Genomic DNA, 16,149 nt, shown 5'->3' on the forward strand with positions numbered 1-16,149 from the left:
ATTACCCAGCTTTCTTGGGCCCCTCTTCCCTCCAGGGCTTTGTCCCATGGCACTCTACCAAGCAGATCCCTGAAGAGGCCAAAGTCTGCTCTCCTGAAGTCCAGGGTAGTGAGCTTGTTGTGCACCCTCCTCAGTGCCCTAAGGTTCTTGAACTCCACCATTTCATGGTCACTGCAGTCCAGTCTGCCCTTAAGCTTCACATTCCCCACCAGCCCCTCCTTGTTGGTGAGAAAAAGGTCCAGGATAGAATATTTGCTATGCCTGTTGGACAGGTGGGATTACGAGTTTTCTACTGATGCATGGTGTCCAATTATAGTTGTGGCAGGTTATAACAAAACAGACTGTATCTTAATTATACCAGATTTACTCTACATAGGTTTAAAATAAGTTTTTTTTCTGTCGCTGTGTTGATGATGGCTGGAATAGTACACAAAAATAAGATACAGTAGTATAAGTAGAAGATATCATCATTGATCTGCAGAATGCATATAGTTAATTTGCAGTTATTCAAGATGGCTAAAATAACTTACCTTTTGGCCTTTATATATCTCAAACTTGTGTGGCAATATTATTTGTACTCAAAAATCTATCTTTCATTGAAATCATGATGACTATTCATATACATACATGCACACACACACTTGCGCACACATATGTATACTCCATCGTGTGTTAATTTTATTATGTGGTGTGGATAAAATCCTGTAGTCATTTTCAAAAGTATCCCTCTGCTCCAGGGGAGTTCGAGATTTGGGGTTTTGTGGGTTTTTTTAAACTGTCAACTTTTTAATTTTTGGTAGGCATCACATAGCAGTGACAGTCTTGACTGCTGCTGCTGGCTACTAGCAATCTTTTTTTTCCTTGCGTTCCCATGGAAACAGGTCTAATTAGCACAAAATTGTTTCTAAAAATTAGTATTGTATTTTAAAATGGCGTCTTTACTGTCACTTACATAATAACTACATCCTTGTAATGCAAAATCAAAGCACAGCTTTGTGTCACCTGACTGGTCACTGGCTCCAGTTGTAGTTTCATTCTCAGGCAAAGGGGTATCGGAGTAGGTAGAATATTAGACTTTTTATTACTTCCATGTTTTATTACTTTCAGTTTGCTAATTACTTGCTCTCCAAATATTAGATTTCAGGGTAATTGTGTAATTAACTGGTACAGTTTTGTATTTGCTCTAAAATACAAATGTACATTCCAATTAACTTAGGGCTGATTGCACTACTTTTTATTGTTTGCCTGATACCTATTAGGTTAATTTTTTTTTTGTTTTGATGACAACCATATTTTTAATAGCTTGTTCAGCTTCCCAGTTTTAAACATTTGAATGGCATTGTCTGTTTCAGGTTTCAATCCTGAGCTGAGATCATGCAGCCAAAACAATTCTGTCATTTTCTGACACTGAGACTAGAAAAGAGCATTGTTTTGCATGTACTAAAAAATGCTCTGGTTAATCTTTTCTTGAGGAAAGAAGGAAGCTCCTCTGAGAAACTCCTGATGACATTCTGCTTTGATGAAGGCCTTGTGGAAGGGATTTTTCTTTGCAATCCTCATGAAAATCTGCCCAAATTTGGCCAAATCCTAAATATGTCAAAAATCTGTGTTCATGTTATGCAGAAATTATCTAGAGCTTCACCTTTAATCATGATAAAGATGTTGTCGGCACTTGGGATGCTCCAGGTTGGGGCAGCAATTGCATTCCAGAATTACGGATTGAGACAGAAGGGAGTGATCTTTCTTGTGCTTCCTTTTCTTGCTCTGCCCAACCAAGGGAGAACAAACAGAAAGCTGCAGGGTGCACATTCAGAGATGACAAAAAACCCGAGTCAGCAGGGTTTGGTATAGAAGAATGAGCATAATGTGATAGAGTAGAAAGGAACAGGAATAGATTGCTTTGCAATATATTGGGGAGGGTGGTATCTTGCTGTAGCCTCTTAGAGTTCGTATACAAAGTGCCTTTCTATTTATGTAGTGCGTATGGGAGCTTTTGGTAAATGTGCTGTACTATGACCAAGTAACAGAAAAGCTGTAGTTAGAGGGGAATAAAGCTAGTGTTAAAACAAATGAGAATAACAAAAATATGGACGCAGCCAGTAGAATTGGGGAACATATCTTTGGTTTTACTGTTATTTTATCTTATGCTTCTTATGGATAGGACTGGAGATAAAACCCAATTGTTCAAGGACCTTACAGACTTCCCTGTCATCAGAAAGAAAAAGGAGGAGATCCTGGATGTCCTTTCTAAAATCCAATTGCAAAATCCAATTGCATCTGCTGGACATTCGTAAACAGATTAAGAATCCTTCTGCAGAATATGTTACAGTTTCTGGTCAAGAGGTAATATGGTATCTATTATGTATGACTGTACCCTTGCTTGTCTAGAAAACAGCTTAAAAGTTAGGCTTGACTAGAACTCTCCATTTAGTATGATACTTGATGAGGTCATTTGACTATAATCTTTTCTACAACTTTAAAGAACAGTTTTGTGACAGTGTCACTTTTTTATTTGTTAAGTCAATTACTTTAGTGATTTATATAATAAAAACACATAAGTGCAGTTGAATTTGGTTCAGTAATGCTTTGCTTTTCTGTATATGTAAAAACACTTGCATACTTCCAAGGTTAATTATGTGGCTATTAAGTGCTGAAATATTCTCAGAGAACCACGAAGCACAGCATTAGGTTAATTTGAAGAATGGTAAAGTGATTTGTAATTACTGATTAAGACTGTAATTTGAAAGAAGGAAGAGAAGAGGAACAGTATTAAAGAATGATAAATGTTATTTTACTTTTAATTCTTAGAAACGGTGGTTGCGGACTGGAGCTTTTGTTTGCTAGATGCTGTGCAAGTGTGGGCAGGCCACGCTCCAGCGAGCTGAGATGTTCAGTGCAAAAAAAAAAGAGGCAACAGATCCTGCCAGATTTGTGGGGGAATTGAAAGGAGCAGTGAGGTAGCACTGTTCAGCATTGTCCTTTGGGAACTGAGAGTAGGAAGGCTGGGGAAAACTCCACAGAAAATTGGGAAAAGAAGGGAGTTAGGAAACTGAATGAGAGTTGGGAATAAAAGAAGTGAATCAGTGAGGACAGGGAGGGAAGGAGCTGGAAGCAGCCCCCTTTCACAGTGAGGACCTAGGAAGCTGAGAAGGCACAGCAGGGAGCAGACAGGCAACACTGAAAGTGAGAGAGAATGTGAGAAGGGATGAATTAGAGAGAGCAGCATTTGGTAAAGACCTCGGATGGATATTTCTTTTGATGGTGAGGTTGAGAAGAGGAAACATGTGGCTAAAGAGTTGGGTAGGCTGTCAGCATGGATGCTGAAGTCCAAGAGCAGAAACATGGAAGAGTGCTTTTGAGTGTTGTGTGAGGAAGGGAAGAGCCAGGATTTGAATTTCTCTCAGAGAGGCTGGTTTAAGAGGTGGATGATGATATGTGTGTGAAGGAAAGGAGAAGAGACGAATTGGTCAAAGAGAGGAGAGCATCTGAGGAAGTAGTCAGATGTGAACTAGACAGGAGAGTTTCAGAAACCACCAGTCACGATGCACACATTTAAGAGAGGAGGCCTTTGTAGCAGGGGACAGCTCAGAAACCATTGCAGACAAAGAGATCTATCTTGGTAAGTTCATGAAAGGAGCTGTAGAGGTTATGGATATCTGTTATTTAATTACGTCTGGTATGAGTGTTTTAGAGACATCAAAAGAGGCAGTGGAGGAAGGGCTAGAGAAACTCTATCCCTGCCGAAACCAGGACACCATCTTCTCTAAGATAGAGTTTCCTCCTTTCAGTGAGGAAAGAAAAGACACTAAAGGAATGGAAGTAATGGAAAGGGAATTGTATGAGAGCAGCAGAGCATAGACATAACGAGAGTCTCTTTGAGTTGAGCTCTTTCTTCCTCAGATCTGTATGGTATATTCTTCTTATGTTGTTGTATCACTCTGGGAGATTTAGTATTCAAACACTTCTTTGCAACAGACCTGGGCAGAAGCAGGTTTATGGCTTGCTAGTTCTGGAAGAGAGAGAAGCTGCCAGGAAACTTTTTCTATGTATCTCCCCACTCTGAACACCTGTTCAGGGAACAGGCCTTCTTGGAGAAAAAAAAAATCGAATTACTTGCTCCTTCGTGTGTGCCCCCAAGCCCATGATTATGAATATGTGGTTAGATTTTCAGTCAGCCCATAGTTTAACTTACATCTGTTAAGTTCCTGTTAGAGTTCTGATGAAGATCCAATTGACACATACCTTTTCCAAAATATGATGTTACACCCGTATCTATCTTATCTTTTGTTTCCAGACCTCTAATGTAATTTGTAGTGTGCACTAAACAGGACAGAAAGCTGTCCAGCTAGTGATAGCATTCCTATTTGTTTCAGGCAGGATTTAGAGAGAAATTGCTACATTTGGCAAATGTTTGCTTCCTGCATGCATAAGCAGTGCTTTGGGCCCAGTTTATTTAATGCTGCAATTATTTATCTAATAGGGCTAAGAATTAAAGGATGAAAAAGCAAATGCTTTTGTTGTTTTGGAGAAGATTGCAACCTCTCTGCTTGTTTCTCACTAGCCACACAAACAAACCAGGCAATTGAACTGGCTGTGTTAATTTAGACTGTTTTGAGTGTAGTTAGTCATCCAGCATAGACACAAATGTGGTATTACTTTCCGTCTTCCTTTCATAAATGCAGCATATTTAATTGTTTTGAGATGAAATTCAGAAAAAACAGCAATACCAGCACATCAGCAACACCACTAGTGGCAGCAGCAGTTGGCTCATTTTCAAATCTTTGCAGATTTCTGCTTCTACCTATTTTCAGTCTTTTTGTCTCGTGTATTATGCAATTTCAGGGTTTCTACAGTACCAAATATTTTTAAGGTGTCTTAGGTAAGTTAAGAACTAGTGCTCTATGTCCTTGCTGGAGTCTTGTGCTCATGTTAGGATTATTCTTCTTGTTTGTACTTGAAGGTGGTTGCTGGCTATTCTGGTGAGGTGTAGAAGGTTTTATCTAAATCATACTAACTGTAATGGAAAAGCTTTGTCAGATGAGAGTCTTGTTGTTTTTCTGTAAAGGTGATCAGATTCTGGGTTAATCTAATCTCTTCTAGAAATTAATTTTCCAGCTGAATTCTTTTATTTGAGAATGCCTCGATTCTTTGATGTCTAGGACCTCAGGCTGGTGTTGTAAAGAAAACTGACATGAATCAGATAAAATACTGCAATAAACACGTTGTCTAAATTTCACTGCACTGAGCCTCTTGCCATTGCTGCTAGTTTCCCCTCTTCCTTCCCTTTCTGACTCCAAGTTGATCCAAACTTGAAGAAAGGTACAGTAGATACAGTGCTAGCTTTTGAGATTTTGAGGTCTTGTCTGTGAAATGTTGTAAGTAACTACAGCTCAGTATGAATCACTGATCCCTAGGCAGGAAGGCACATCTCACTGGTAAGGAGTAGCCTCAGTACAGGTGGTATATAGTGTAGAGTCCATGTAAATGCTGAATTCTCTACAAGGCCTGGTCAGGATCAGGTAAGCAAGACTTACTAGCTTTAATCTGGTTTTGGCTTGATAAGAGGGAGGTGAGGAGAGCATATCAGTGGATGGAAGAATAGAAGGGCAGAGATGGGTCAGCAACATGGCAGGGCACAAGAACAGCTCAGGATAGGAGTTGCTCTTTTGGCAGAAAATGTGTATGTCATAACGCTCACTTCCAGGGGGAAAAAACATTAGCTTCTGGTCTGCTCAGTCTTTTCAGGCTGAATATGGTTTTCCTCTGATGCATGCAGATTTCTTGATATACGATGATTATAGTTCTGTAGTCTTCCTAACTTCACATGATGTGTAATACTACATTTCTGTTTATTTTAGTTTATGATAGAAGTCAAGAATTCCCATAAATCATCTGTGCCATCTGACTGGGTTATGGTTAGTAGGTATGTAAAATGTCTTTTAAGTTTGTTCTATTTTAATATATAAGAAAAAAAATGTGGTATTTTGGTATTACCATTAATTATGTACACATTCTCATTGCTCCATGTGTTTGTGGTTGTGTTTGTTTTTTTTTTTAAACTGAAAACCAACCAACCAAAATTGTTATGTTAATTTATTGCCATAATAAGTTTTGCTTAAACTGGAGTTCTTAAAACGTTTATTTTTACATGGTAGATCCTCAGTGCCCTATATTACTTGCTTAATCTTTCAAAGTACATGTACTGGTGTCAAAACTACAGTCTTGATTCAGTTGTGCCTGTAGTTTGTAGATACAAATCTTTCATAAAATTTTGATCTTATTTTATTCAGAAAGGTAAAGGTAGCTGTGCAAATATCTCTGCATTTCAATAAACTTAGTATGTTTAAAATATTTTACTTGTTCATACAGACAAGCTTTGCTTGCTTTGGTACGTAGTGTTATGTTAGCATGATTTTAGATAGTTTTGGATACTTTTTCTAGTAGGTGAAACAGAGATGGACTGAATTATGTAGTTGGCTTTTTTCTTTTCAGTCATTTGTTTTATTATTTAAACAGGTTGAATACCTTAATGTTATAATGTATGAGCACAGACATCTCGCACCAGAAATAGGTGTAATTAAGGTGAACTCTGAAGCGATGTGTGTTCTATTCACTTATGCAAGAATTCAGTATTAAAAGTGCACAGATTAGACAGAATTAAGATGCTGAAGAACAATTACAGCTAATCTGGATTTTGTAAAAGAATGCCTGGGAAAGCCGAAGTAATGAAAATACATAAATAAATAGCAAGGGCCCCAAATGGAAACTAGTATCCATGCAAGACAGTCTGTATTTACTAAGTTTATTTCAGCCTTATCATGAAGTTTTCCTCTTTAAAGTGAATTTTTTTCTTGGAGTTCATTGTATATGCAATCACACACAGAAGAGTCATCCATTTGTGTAGTGTACTGCTGAACAGAATTTTGTGAAATATATAAACCTCAGTGTTGTGTGCTACATTGTGAAAAACATTTTAAAAGCCTTCTGAATGGGCAGTGGTGCAGTAACCGATCACTTTATTCACAATAAAGATCATTGGAATCAATAGAGTTTGGTACCACAGTAAAGGAACTTCTTTTTTAACATCCATTTTCAAGGCTCACAGAGAGTAAGAAAACTAGTCCAATTTTGCATGTAGATGGTGTAACTGATTGCTTAGTAACCTTGGTTTCCTATTTGGCTTTTCTCTGTCTTCCAGCACAAAAGCTGTCAGCCGTTTCCACTCTCCTTTTATTATAGAAAATTACAGACATCTGAATCAGCTCCGGGAGCAGCTAGTCCTTGATTGCAGTGCTGAATGGCTAAATTTTTTAGAGTGAGTTTACAAAATAGAGTCAGTTTTTATCATTGTATTTTATTTTATTTTATTTTTGCTATAAGAACAGAAAAAGAAAGATGTTTATCTTAATTGAATTATCAACTTCTTTTTTATATTGTCCACAACTTTAAAGATAGTCAATTAAAATATTGTTCTTCAATTTAAAGCATTTGAAGGCAAGACCTTTGCAGACTGAGTCCTGAGACCAGCAGTGATGTCTCTAGATTTTAAAATTCTGATTAAGACACACTATTAAATATATAAAGTGTCACTCAAAATTTGAAAACTAATATCACAGCATTAAGAACCTGAAAGTATGACTGAGTGTATATGAGTGAAACTGAATGTAGTAGTTTTATTACTGAAGTACAATGTGAGATGACAAAATAATTTATTATACAAGCTAACCAAATTCACTTTTAATATTAATTGAAATAAAGTATGGCTTCACTGTTAAGTGTGCCATTACTAAAAATAATTATAATAAATTAAGTACAATTGCAGTGTTACTTACAGTTTTTGAGTTAGGAATGTTCAGGGTGTTTGGGCAGTGGCTTGGGTGAGTGTGATTCTCTATAGCCTTGTATTTTGTATGCTAGCCCTGCAACTGACTGTGAGTCTGTTTGCTAGAAAGTTATGGGAGTGTTATTGTCCCTCACAACTGGCACGGAAGATCTGTTTGTCTCAGATGAGAGTTTTGAATGAAGTTATTTGACTATTTAGCCAAAGGATCTTTAAAATGGGAGTTTTAAAAATATTTCTCCAACTTCTGAATACCTTTGATTTTTCAGGTGTCTGGTTATCAATTTTTTTTTTTTCACTTCCATGAATTACAGACCCACTGAAATTGTTCCTCATGTCATGCAATGATAATTGGCTCACTTTCACTTGTGCGTTTTTCCCTGCTGCAAAAATTTAACAAGTTCTTTCTGAAGTTGTCTCACTGAACATAACTGATGCCAACGTTTGCCTCCTAGTAGGAACTCAGCAATTCTGTAAATTCTGTAGAAACTAGAAGAATATTCCAATTCACTCTGCTCCAAATTTGTTGCCTTTGCAATACTATAAAAACAGTTCTGTTAAATAATTTTTGTGACTGTATTAGCCATGTAAGTTTGAGTAGACCTATTTTAACTTTTCTTCACTTAGATCTGCTGCTTTTCCTGTTCACTTTGCTGTTTTCAATAGTGTTGTATGATAGCAGCATACAACAAGGATAGACCTGTGTATAGGAAAGCGCTTTTCTTCCCCACCCCTCCATTTATTTATTCATTTATTAAATTTTGCTTCCCTACTGGTTTTATATTCCATGTGGTATCTTTTGAGACTAGGAGAGGAAAAAAAAGAAATTCTTGAGGACTAAGAGAATGAACTCTACTGAAAACTGTGTTCTCCTGGTAACGTCATTATTGTACTGGGGGAAGCAATACCATAAATGGAAAATGAATTCTTGTATTTTCTGTTGTAGATACCATATTTTATTGAAATTGTAGACAACTGCTGTGTTCAGGCACTTTTAGTGATTTTTTTTTTTTACTGTAACTTATGGTTGAAGCGAATTGGCAGTTGGGATTCAGTTGCCACTGTGATAAACAGTGGCATTTTTATAAACCTCATTTAGGCAGCAGGAATCAACTGCAGACCCTTTATATGCTATCTAATGAATTTCATTTTGCCTGCTTTCTTGTGCTTAAAATTAATTCACAGTTACAAGGGAGCATGAAGTCCGTCTTGATTAAGATTGTGTCCTCATATTGTAAGTTAATACACTGCTGGGAGATTTGAATTCAGAGTAATTTAAAGACCATAGGAGACCTGTGAGAAGCATGCATGGGGTATATTTTAACAGTACATTTGTATCTGTATGAAATTATTTTCTTCTCTCTTCTTCCTCCTGTTATTTTTTCCTGTTTTGGTATAGCCATTTCAGTGAACATTATCACCCTGTGTCTAAAGCGATTGGTCACCTAGCAACTATCGACTGTCTGTTCTCATTGGCCCAGGTGGCTAAACAAGGAGACTACTGCAGGTAATCAATTTTTAATTTTTATTTAGGATTTTATAGCTAATTATAAAAGAGTATTTTAAAAAAATTGATTTTAATATGTGTACTACGATAAAATGCATTATTAAAATTGTTTACAGTAGTTTCAACTTAATCTGATTTTGTAAAGCAACATTTCTGGGCTTAATGCAAATCTGTAAGCATTGCAGTTCAAACTTGACATCTTATGTTTGTCTGTCTATTGTTTGACCTAAGTCTAGTAGATGATATCTCACATGTGTATAAATGTATGTTGGACTTCGCATGGAAATTTTTTTCCTTTCTCTTTTTTTTTTTCCCCAACAAGGTCTCAATTCATAATGTCTTTCTAATACCTAAGATTCTAAGTTGTATGAGGTATGTTTCAAAGATGTATTTCAGGTAAATAATAGGTAAATATTAGTGCCACCTTCCAAAGCAGTGATGATGCCTCACATAGGATCATGTGTTAGATCTGATGAGCTGTGTACTTCTCTCTACCCAAGACCCACACGTGCACACTGGGCACCGCAGCCTGGGACTCTTGTGGTGCCGAGGCTGTCCCCCCCTGCTCTCTGCAGAGGGGTGATGTGAACCCTCAAGTCCTCCTTCCCCAGAGGTTGGTCCAGAGCTGGCTCCTGAGCATGTACACCCTGCAACTCAGGTCGTCTTCCCCCTCACAAGCCCACATCTCTTGCATTCACACAGACAGTCAGTCTCACTGGGGTGCCTTCTTCCATACTTTGAGGTCTCTGTCCCCAGAGGCACTGGGCACTCACTGAGCCACTGCTTCAGCTTGCTGAGTGCTGACCTGGAGGCCAGCACTTACTGTTTCTGAGGTTTACTGTAGACACCCCTGCAAGGGCTGTTGGTTTCCAGTCCTGAGCCATTCCCTCTGCCAGACAGTCCACATACTCTCTTTTGAAAAGTGCTGTGTGTAACTTTTAAAATGTTGTCATTGTAGGACTGCACTGCAAGCGCTCAGACAATTGCTTAGGAATAACCATATGAATTAGTAACATTTGAGACCTATGGAAATACAGCAAATCATGTATTAAATGTATGTGGATGAAGGGAGATCAACTTACATATGCTTCTGCTTTTATAGAATCATAGAATCATAGAATCATTGAGGTTGGAAAAGACCTCTAAGATCATCGAGTCCAACCGTCGACCCAACACCACCATGTCCACTAAACCATGTCCCTAAGTGCCTCATCTACTCGTCTTTTAAATACCTCCAGGGATGGGGACTCCACCACTTCCCTGGGCAGCCTGTTCCAATGTTTCACCACTCGTTCAGGAAAGAAATTTTTCCTTATATCCAGTCTAAACCTCCCCTGGGTTATATAGCATTTTTATATAGCATTAAGGAGAATATTGATTACTTCTGGACTTTTGGGATCTTTTGTACCTCTATCAAAATCTCTTTGAAAGTAATTGCTCACTTATTTCTGTATACTCAGATGAGAAAACAAACTGAAATCTGATTAATTCACTGTGCAGAGTTTAAATAATTCACTGAATTTTAAAGAGTATCTTAGAGCTTATAAACTGGCAGGAAAGAGACTTCTCAGTGAAACTTCAGCTGCAGGGAAGGTGTCAATAATTAATTTTGGAGGGCTACTGAAGGAAAGATGGGACTTTCGTATTAACTAATTTAAGTATTTTGGAGGAATGTTTTTTGATTAAGTGCAGATTGTTTCATATCACTCTACCTGAGGCACATAAATGAGTTGTGAAGTCAGGAGCGCAGGTGCTCCTCCACATAGCTGTTGGAGAGAGGTAAGCACCTCTTACAGTTTTGAGGTGTCTCGGGGACCCCTGTGTTGGGAGACTCATCCTTTACACAGACTTTGCACAGACTATGTGCAACATCAGGGCTCTCAGGCAGCAAAGTTAGATACCTAAAGATCATGGTGTAGGTAGCCCAGAGATCATCATCTGATGTTTGAGTATCCACTCTGCAGGCTGTGAATTTGTTTAACTTTAAGGAATGCTGTTGAAAAGGTAGTACATGACCGCATTCCAGAGCGATTTACTTTTTTTTTTATCTCCCCCCCCCCCCCCTCCCTTACTGCAGGACACATGATTGTCTGATTGTGGGAACACAGGGTAGGGAAAGACCTTTTGAATGACTGGCTGAGGCCCTACTTCTGCAGGCCCCATTGTCTGAAACCAGAACAGGCAGTCAGCAAGGCTCATGGCATCCTGAAACCACATCCTGTCTCACAGTTACATGGAGGGAGGCTTGAGCAGTTAAAAAACGGGAATTACTTCCAAAGACAGGGCAGAATTATAAAATGGCAAATGGATCATTTAGCTGTTATCTCCCTCTCTTAAATGCAAAGTGGAGAGGTACAGGAGGAAGTGCTTCTAGGTATGTGCTCCTCCCTTTTCAGAGCATCACATTACAGCTCCAAACTGCTTAGCCTCCAGCAAATGGAGAGTGAAATTTCCTTTCTTTGTCCCCAAGGCCTAAGACTCTGTCTATATTGGTTTCATCTCAGCTATACAACTGCTGGAAATATCTTTATGATAAAAAACCCACACCATTGTCAGCTTGCACCTCTTTCCCCAGTGCTTTGTGTTCCTAATATGCCATTTATTTTACTTCCATTTTCCTTTCAAATTGCATCATCATTCTTCAACCCAAGAAAAATCATACTCCCCATATCTTGTCTTCCCTCTCAAGTCCACCCAAATTGTTAGGCAATTTCCAGTCAAAAAATTCTGTGGCTTTATTCCAGCATTCTCTTTTTCTCAGCTGCTGCCACTTTCCTAAGTTACTGTTCTTATTTCAGAGTGATTGTATGTCTAGTGTAGGAAATGTTGCTGAGACATGAAACCACATTTACCTCTCTGTTGAATGCTGCACTTCAGTTTACGATGAAAAAGTAAACCTAGGTTGCAGAGAACAAAAAGAAATCATAGTCATAATTCAGTGGAACATGGTTCTTTCGCATTTTTTGTTCTGTGAAGAACACACAGCTCTTGGAGATGAAGCTTTTCAGACATGGAGATATGTAACAGAATTATACATGTTATATTAGTAGACATGTAGACAAATTTGGAGTTAAGGTGGAAGCATTTGAGATAAAACTTCTTTTTACATGGTTTGGAGATGAGAGAAAAAAAGTAAGTAGTATTGATCTGGTTTGCATATTAATTTCTAAAAAGGTACTGTCATTTCAGTGTTTCAACTTAGATAGTAAGCTCTTTCTATAGACAGTTATTGTTTGATGACTCTTGTACATGTTTGGGAATTGCTGTTGGTTTATGAGAGCTGCTAATGTTTATAGGAGAGTTACAGCTCTGTCATACTGCAGTCTTTGATTTGTATCGTTTAATGTGTTATCAGTCATAATATACATAGTTGGACAATTTTCTTAACTCCCACACTCCAGTTAGGACTTAATGCAGTAAGAAGCTGGACCAGTTCATCAGCAAGATCATTCTGAGAATATGAAATGTATCTGCAAAAGGTGACACTTTGCAGAAGTTGGTGCAGTGGTGGGAAGAAAGTGGACTGTCCTCTAGTTTCGGGGTTTTGCTATTGCTTGTTCATTTTGTAGTTCTTAATAGTTCTTTAGAATACCCATAAACGACTGAAAACATTCCCTAGGTAATGAAAAAATGAAGAAAATACTCTAAAATTTCTTTATCCCATCTGCTAATATTTTTTTTATAACTGAATGAAACCAAGGAGGACTTTAGAAATATTTGATAGCAGTAATTCATTTTTGTCATTTGTATTTTTTTCACAAAAATCTGCATCATAGATGACCCTCCTGCAGACTTTAGTTACAGTAGTTCTAAATAAATCAGTTACAATAAACATTGAAATTAACGTCTCTTCCTTTTTGCAGACCAACTGTGCAAGATAATCGGCGAGAAATAATTATAAAAAATGGGAGGCACCCTGTGATTGATGTACTACTGGGAGAACAGGATCAGTATGTTCCAAATACCACTAACCTTTCAGTAAGTACTGAGATACTGTTTGAGCTTCAAAATCATTCAAGGGAAGGAATCTGGCATATGCTTCTTGGCCAGGAAGTTAAAATAAGTAATTTCATGATACAACTGTCTGCTTGGTTGCCTTTCAGAGAGATACTGCTAGGTGTGATCACATCTGTTTTGTCCTTTTTCTGATATCTTGCAGCCAGATGCTCTCTTTACAGCGTTGTTCAGTCTTAATGGCATAAAGAAAAGTGATCTCAAAATTAGGAAAATGAAAGTTTTTAATGGTTATTTTTGAAAAACAAATGAATAATTACAATTTTTTTAACAGCGTCATCAGGAGTCTGCGTTTTGTCATAACTTTATCTCAAATTTGTGGAGTTTTTTAATATACAGAATAGCAGCAACTTAAGTTTCTGCGTCCTGGTTTCAGCAGGGATAGAGTTAATTTCCTTCCTAGTAGCTGGTACAGTCCTGTGTTTTGGATTTAGGATGAGAACAAAGTTGATAACACACCGATGTTTTAGTTGTTGCTAGGTAATGCTTACACTAGTCAAGGACTTTTTAGTTTCCCATGCTCTACCGACTGAGAAGACTGGAGGTGCACAAGAAGCTGGGAGGGGGCACAGCCAGGACAGCTGACCCCCAACTGGCCAAAGGGACATTCCATACCATGGGACGGGCATTGGTCGGTGGGTGGTGAGCAATTGTACTGTGCATCACTTGTTTTGTATATTATTATTGTTGTTGTTGTTGTTATTATTTTATTTCAATTATTAAACTGTTTTTATCTCAACCCACGAGTTTTTCTCACTTGTGCTCTTCCAATTTCTCTCCCCATCCCACTGCAGGGGGGGGAGCGTGGGAGCGGCTGTGTGGGGCTCAGTTGCCGACTGAGGTTAAACCACAACACTGTGTAACATGTTACAGGCACAGTTTTCCAAATTAATTCTAAGATAGCTCAGATATTTTTTTAGGTATTTCTCTACTATGTGTTTTCCTTTCTTTCTGGAAGTATTAATTTCATACAGCCTTTCTTAATCTGAGAATGCAGACTTGGAGCTCTGACTCTTCACTTTGTAGTATCGAGTACATGCTCTGTAGACTGCACATGAGTTGTAAGAAGCCTTTCATATTAACATACGATAAAGATCCCCCATGTGCAGCTTGCAGGCTGTATGTTACCCATAAATCTCCCTCTGACTGTTGTTTTCTGCAATAGGGAATGATGTTGAGCCTATTACTTGCTTGGCATTGTTGTCAAGAGGTCAAACAAAGTGGGGGAGCTACTTCTTAACATTTTCTATGCAATGTTACATAAATTGTATGACCTAAATTACCTAAAGTTGCTATAAATATGCAATTACCATAGGTAGGAAACGTTGTATTTTATTTCACATATCTGTTTCTGATAACTGTATTTTGGTTTGTTTCCTTCTTCTTTTTTTCCTGAAAAACTAAAATCTGTCTTTTAAATTACATGTCCTTTTGGCATTTTTTGTTAAATATTTACCTATCTATATCTTTTTTGAAATACTACATTTCTGTTTGTAATGAATATAAAAGCTTGCAACTTAACTCTGAATACGTAATTGCCTTTTCATACAGTAAATATAGAAAAGGTATGAAACAGGTATCAGTGTGGAGCATTGCTGTGATAAACACCATTCAAATTTGTATGTATTTCTCTGGAAATATTTTTAAAAGCTGTTCTATACTGAACAATGATACAGATATTGTGCAATACTTCAGGGAATGTTTTCAAAATTATTTATCAACTCCGAACAAGTGACAGATGGCATTTACAAAAAATTCAGCATTTCATTCAGTAATCATCATGCACTTTCCCCTGTTAGTCCCATTCTTATGTTGGCTTTCTAAATACTGAATATTACAAAATCAAGTGATCGTGGTAGAATCACTTTTGCCTCTAGTGTTGGTTTGAGTTCTCTCTTTTTCTGAGAGAGGTGGGTGGGAACCCAGTTTATTAAAATGCCTCTGGTTTTAAACTGGTGTGTTTGAATCAGCAGGAAATGCATCTCCTGTCATGTTTTCAGCTGAAATGTTGTCAAATATCTAACTTCAGGAAAAGCTTTCTTGTAGTGCCCTGAAATAAACATCTTATTTTTCCATTCCCCCTTTCCTCTCCAAATATTCTTGGATTCTTTTAGTACTTTTAACTTTAGCCATAAATTCCAGTAAGATGTTAGCTTATGGCTGCATGCAGTTGTGAGGGCAGATGGGTTCTCTGGTCTGATGTTACAGTATATGTTCTTTCTGAAAGCTGGCTTTGCAAACTGGCCACCAGTCTCACAACACGGTTGGAGGGACCCTGGAGGGATACCAAACACATGCAAGAAATTTGTGGATTTTAACAGATGAACTCATTCTGGTTTTAAGTATCTATAAATTCTGTTGTGTTGATCCAAATGGTGACCCTGACGAAGGTTTAATAGCAGTGTTGAAACTATACCTTGGAGACTAGAATGTTATGAATTTTGTTCCCATGTAGTCATATGCATTTTGTTACACCCACCCTTTATTCCTGATGATGGGATTTTCTGGGTTTTGGCTTTATTGTGACTTCCTTATGGATGGGATGTTCTTAGCAAAAGCTAAATAGCTTTTTACATATAATAAATACTGATTGCATGTATCTTCTGTATGATCTGGATTATGATATAAAAGTGACAGTCCTATATGAAATTTATTTGCCTCCCTCTTAACAGAATGAAAGCCTGATCAAAAAATGAATCTGTAAAGATAGTGAGGTTTATTCTGTGGAGTTTTTTCTTCCCCCCCCCCCTTGTCCCACGCCCCCTCTGCTTCTTCTTTTCCCCACAAG

The 16,149-nt window shown here is 37.8% G+C and overlaps 1 protein-coding gene across 1 annotated transcript in view; it reads left to right on the plus strand.

Moving 5' to 3' along the window:
• Nucleotides 1-16,149, plus strand: part of MSH3 (mutS homolog 3) — a 125,842-nt gene that overhangs the window by 79,237 nt on the left and 30,456 nt on the right. Inside the window, 6 exon segments of the mRNA XM_019472521.1 lie at nt 2,162-2,249; nt 2,251-2,343; nt 5,859-5,923; nt 7,199-7,315; nt 9,240-9,347; nt 13,211-13,325. Coding sequence (XP_019328066.1) covers nt 2,162-2,249; nt 2,251-2,343; nt 5,859-5,923; nt 7,199-7,315; nt 9,240-9,347; nt 13,211-13,325 — 586 coding nt within the window.

The sequence above is a fragment of the Aptenodytes forsteri genome, unplaced genomic scaffold (assembly GCF_000699145.1).
Source record: "Aptenodytes forsteri isolate BGI_AS27 unplaced genomic scaffold, ASM69914v1 Scaffold388, whole genome shotgun sequence".
NCBI lineage: Eukaryota > Metazoa > Chordata > Aves > Sphenisciformes > Spheniscidae > Aptenodytes > Aptenodytes forsteri.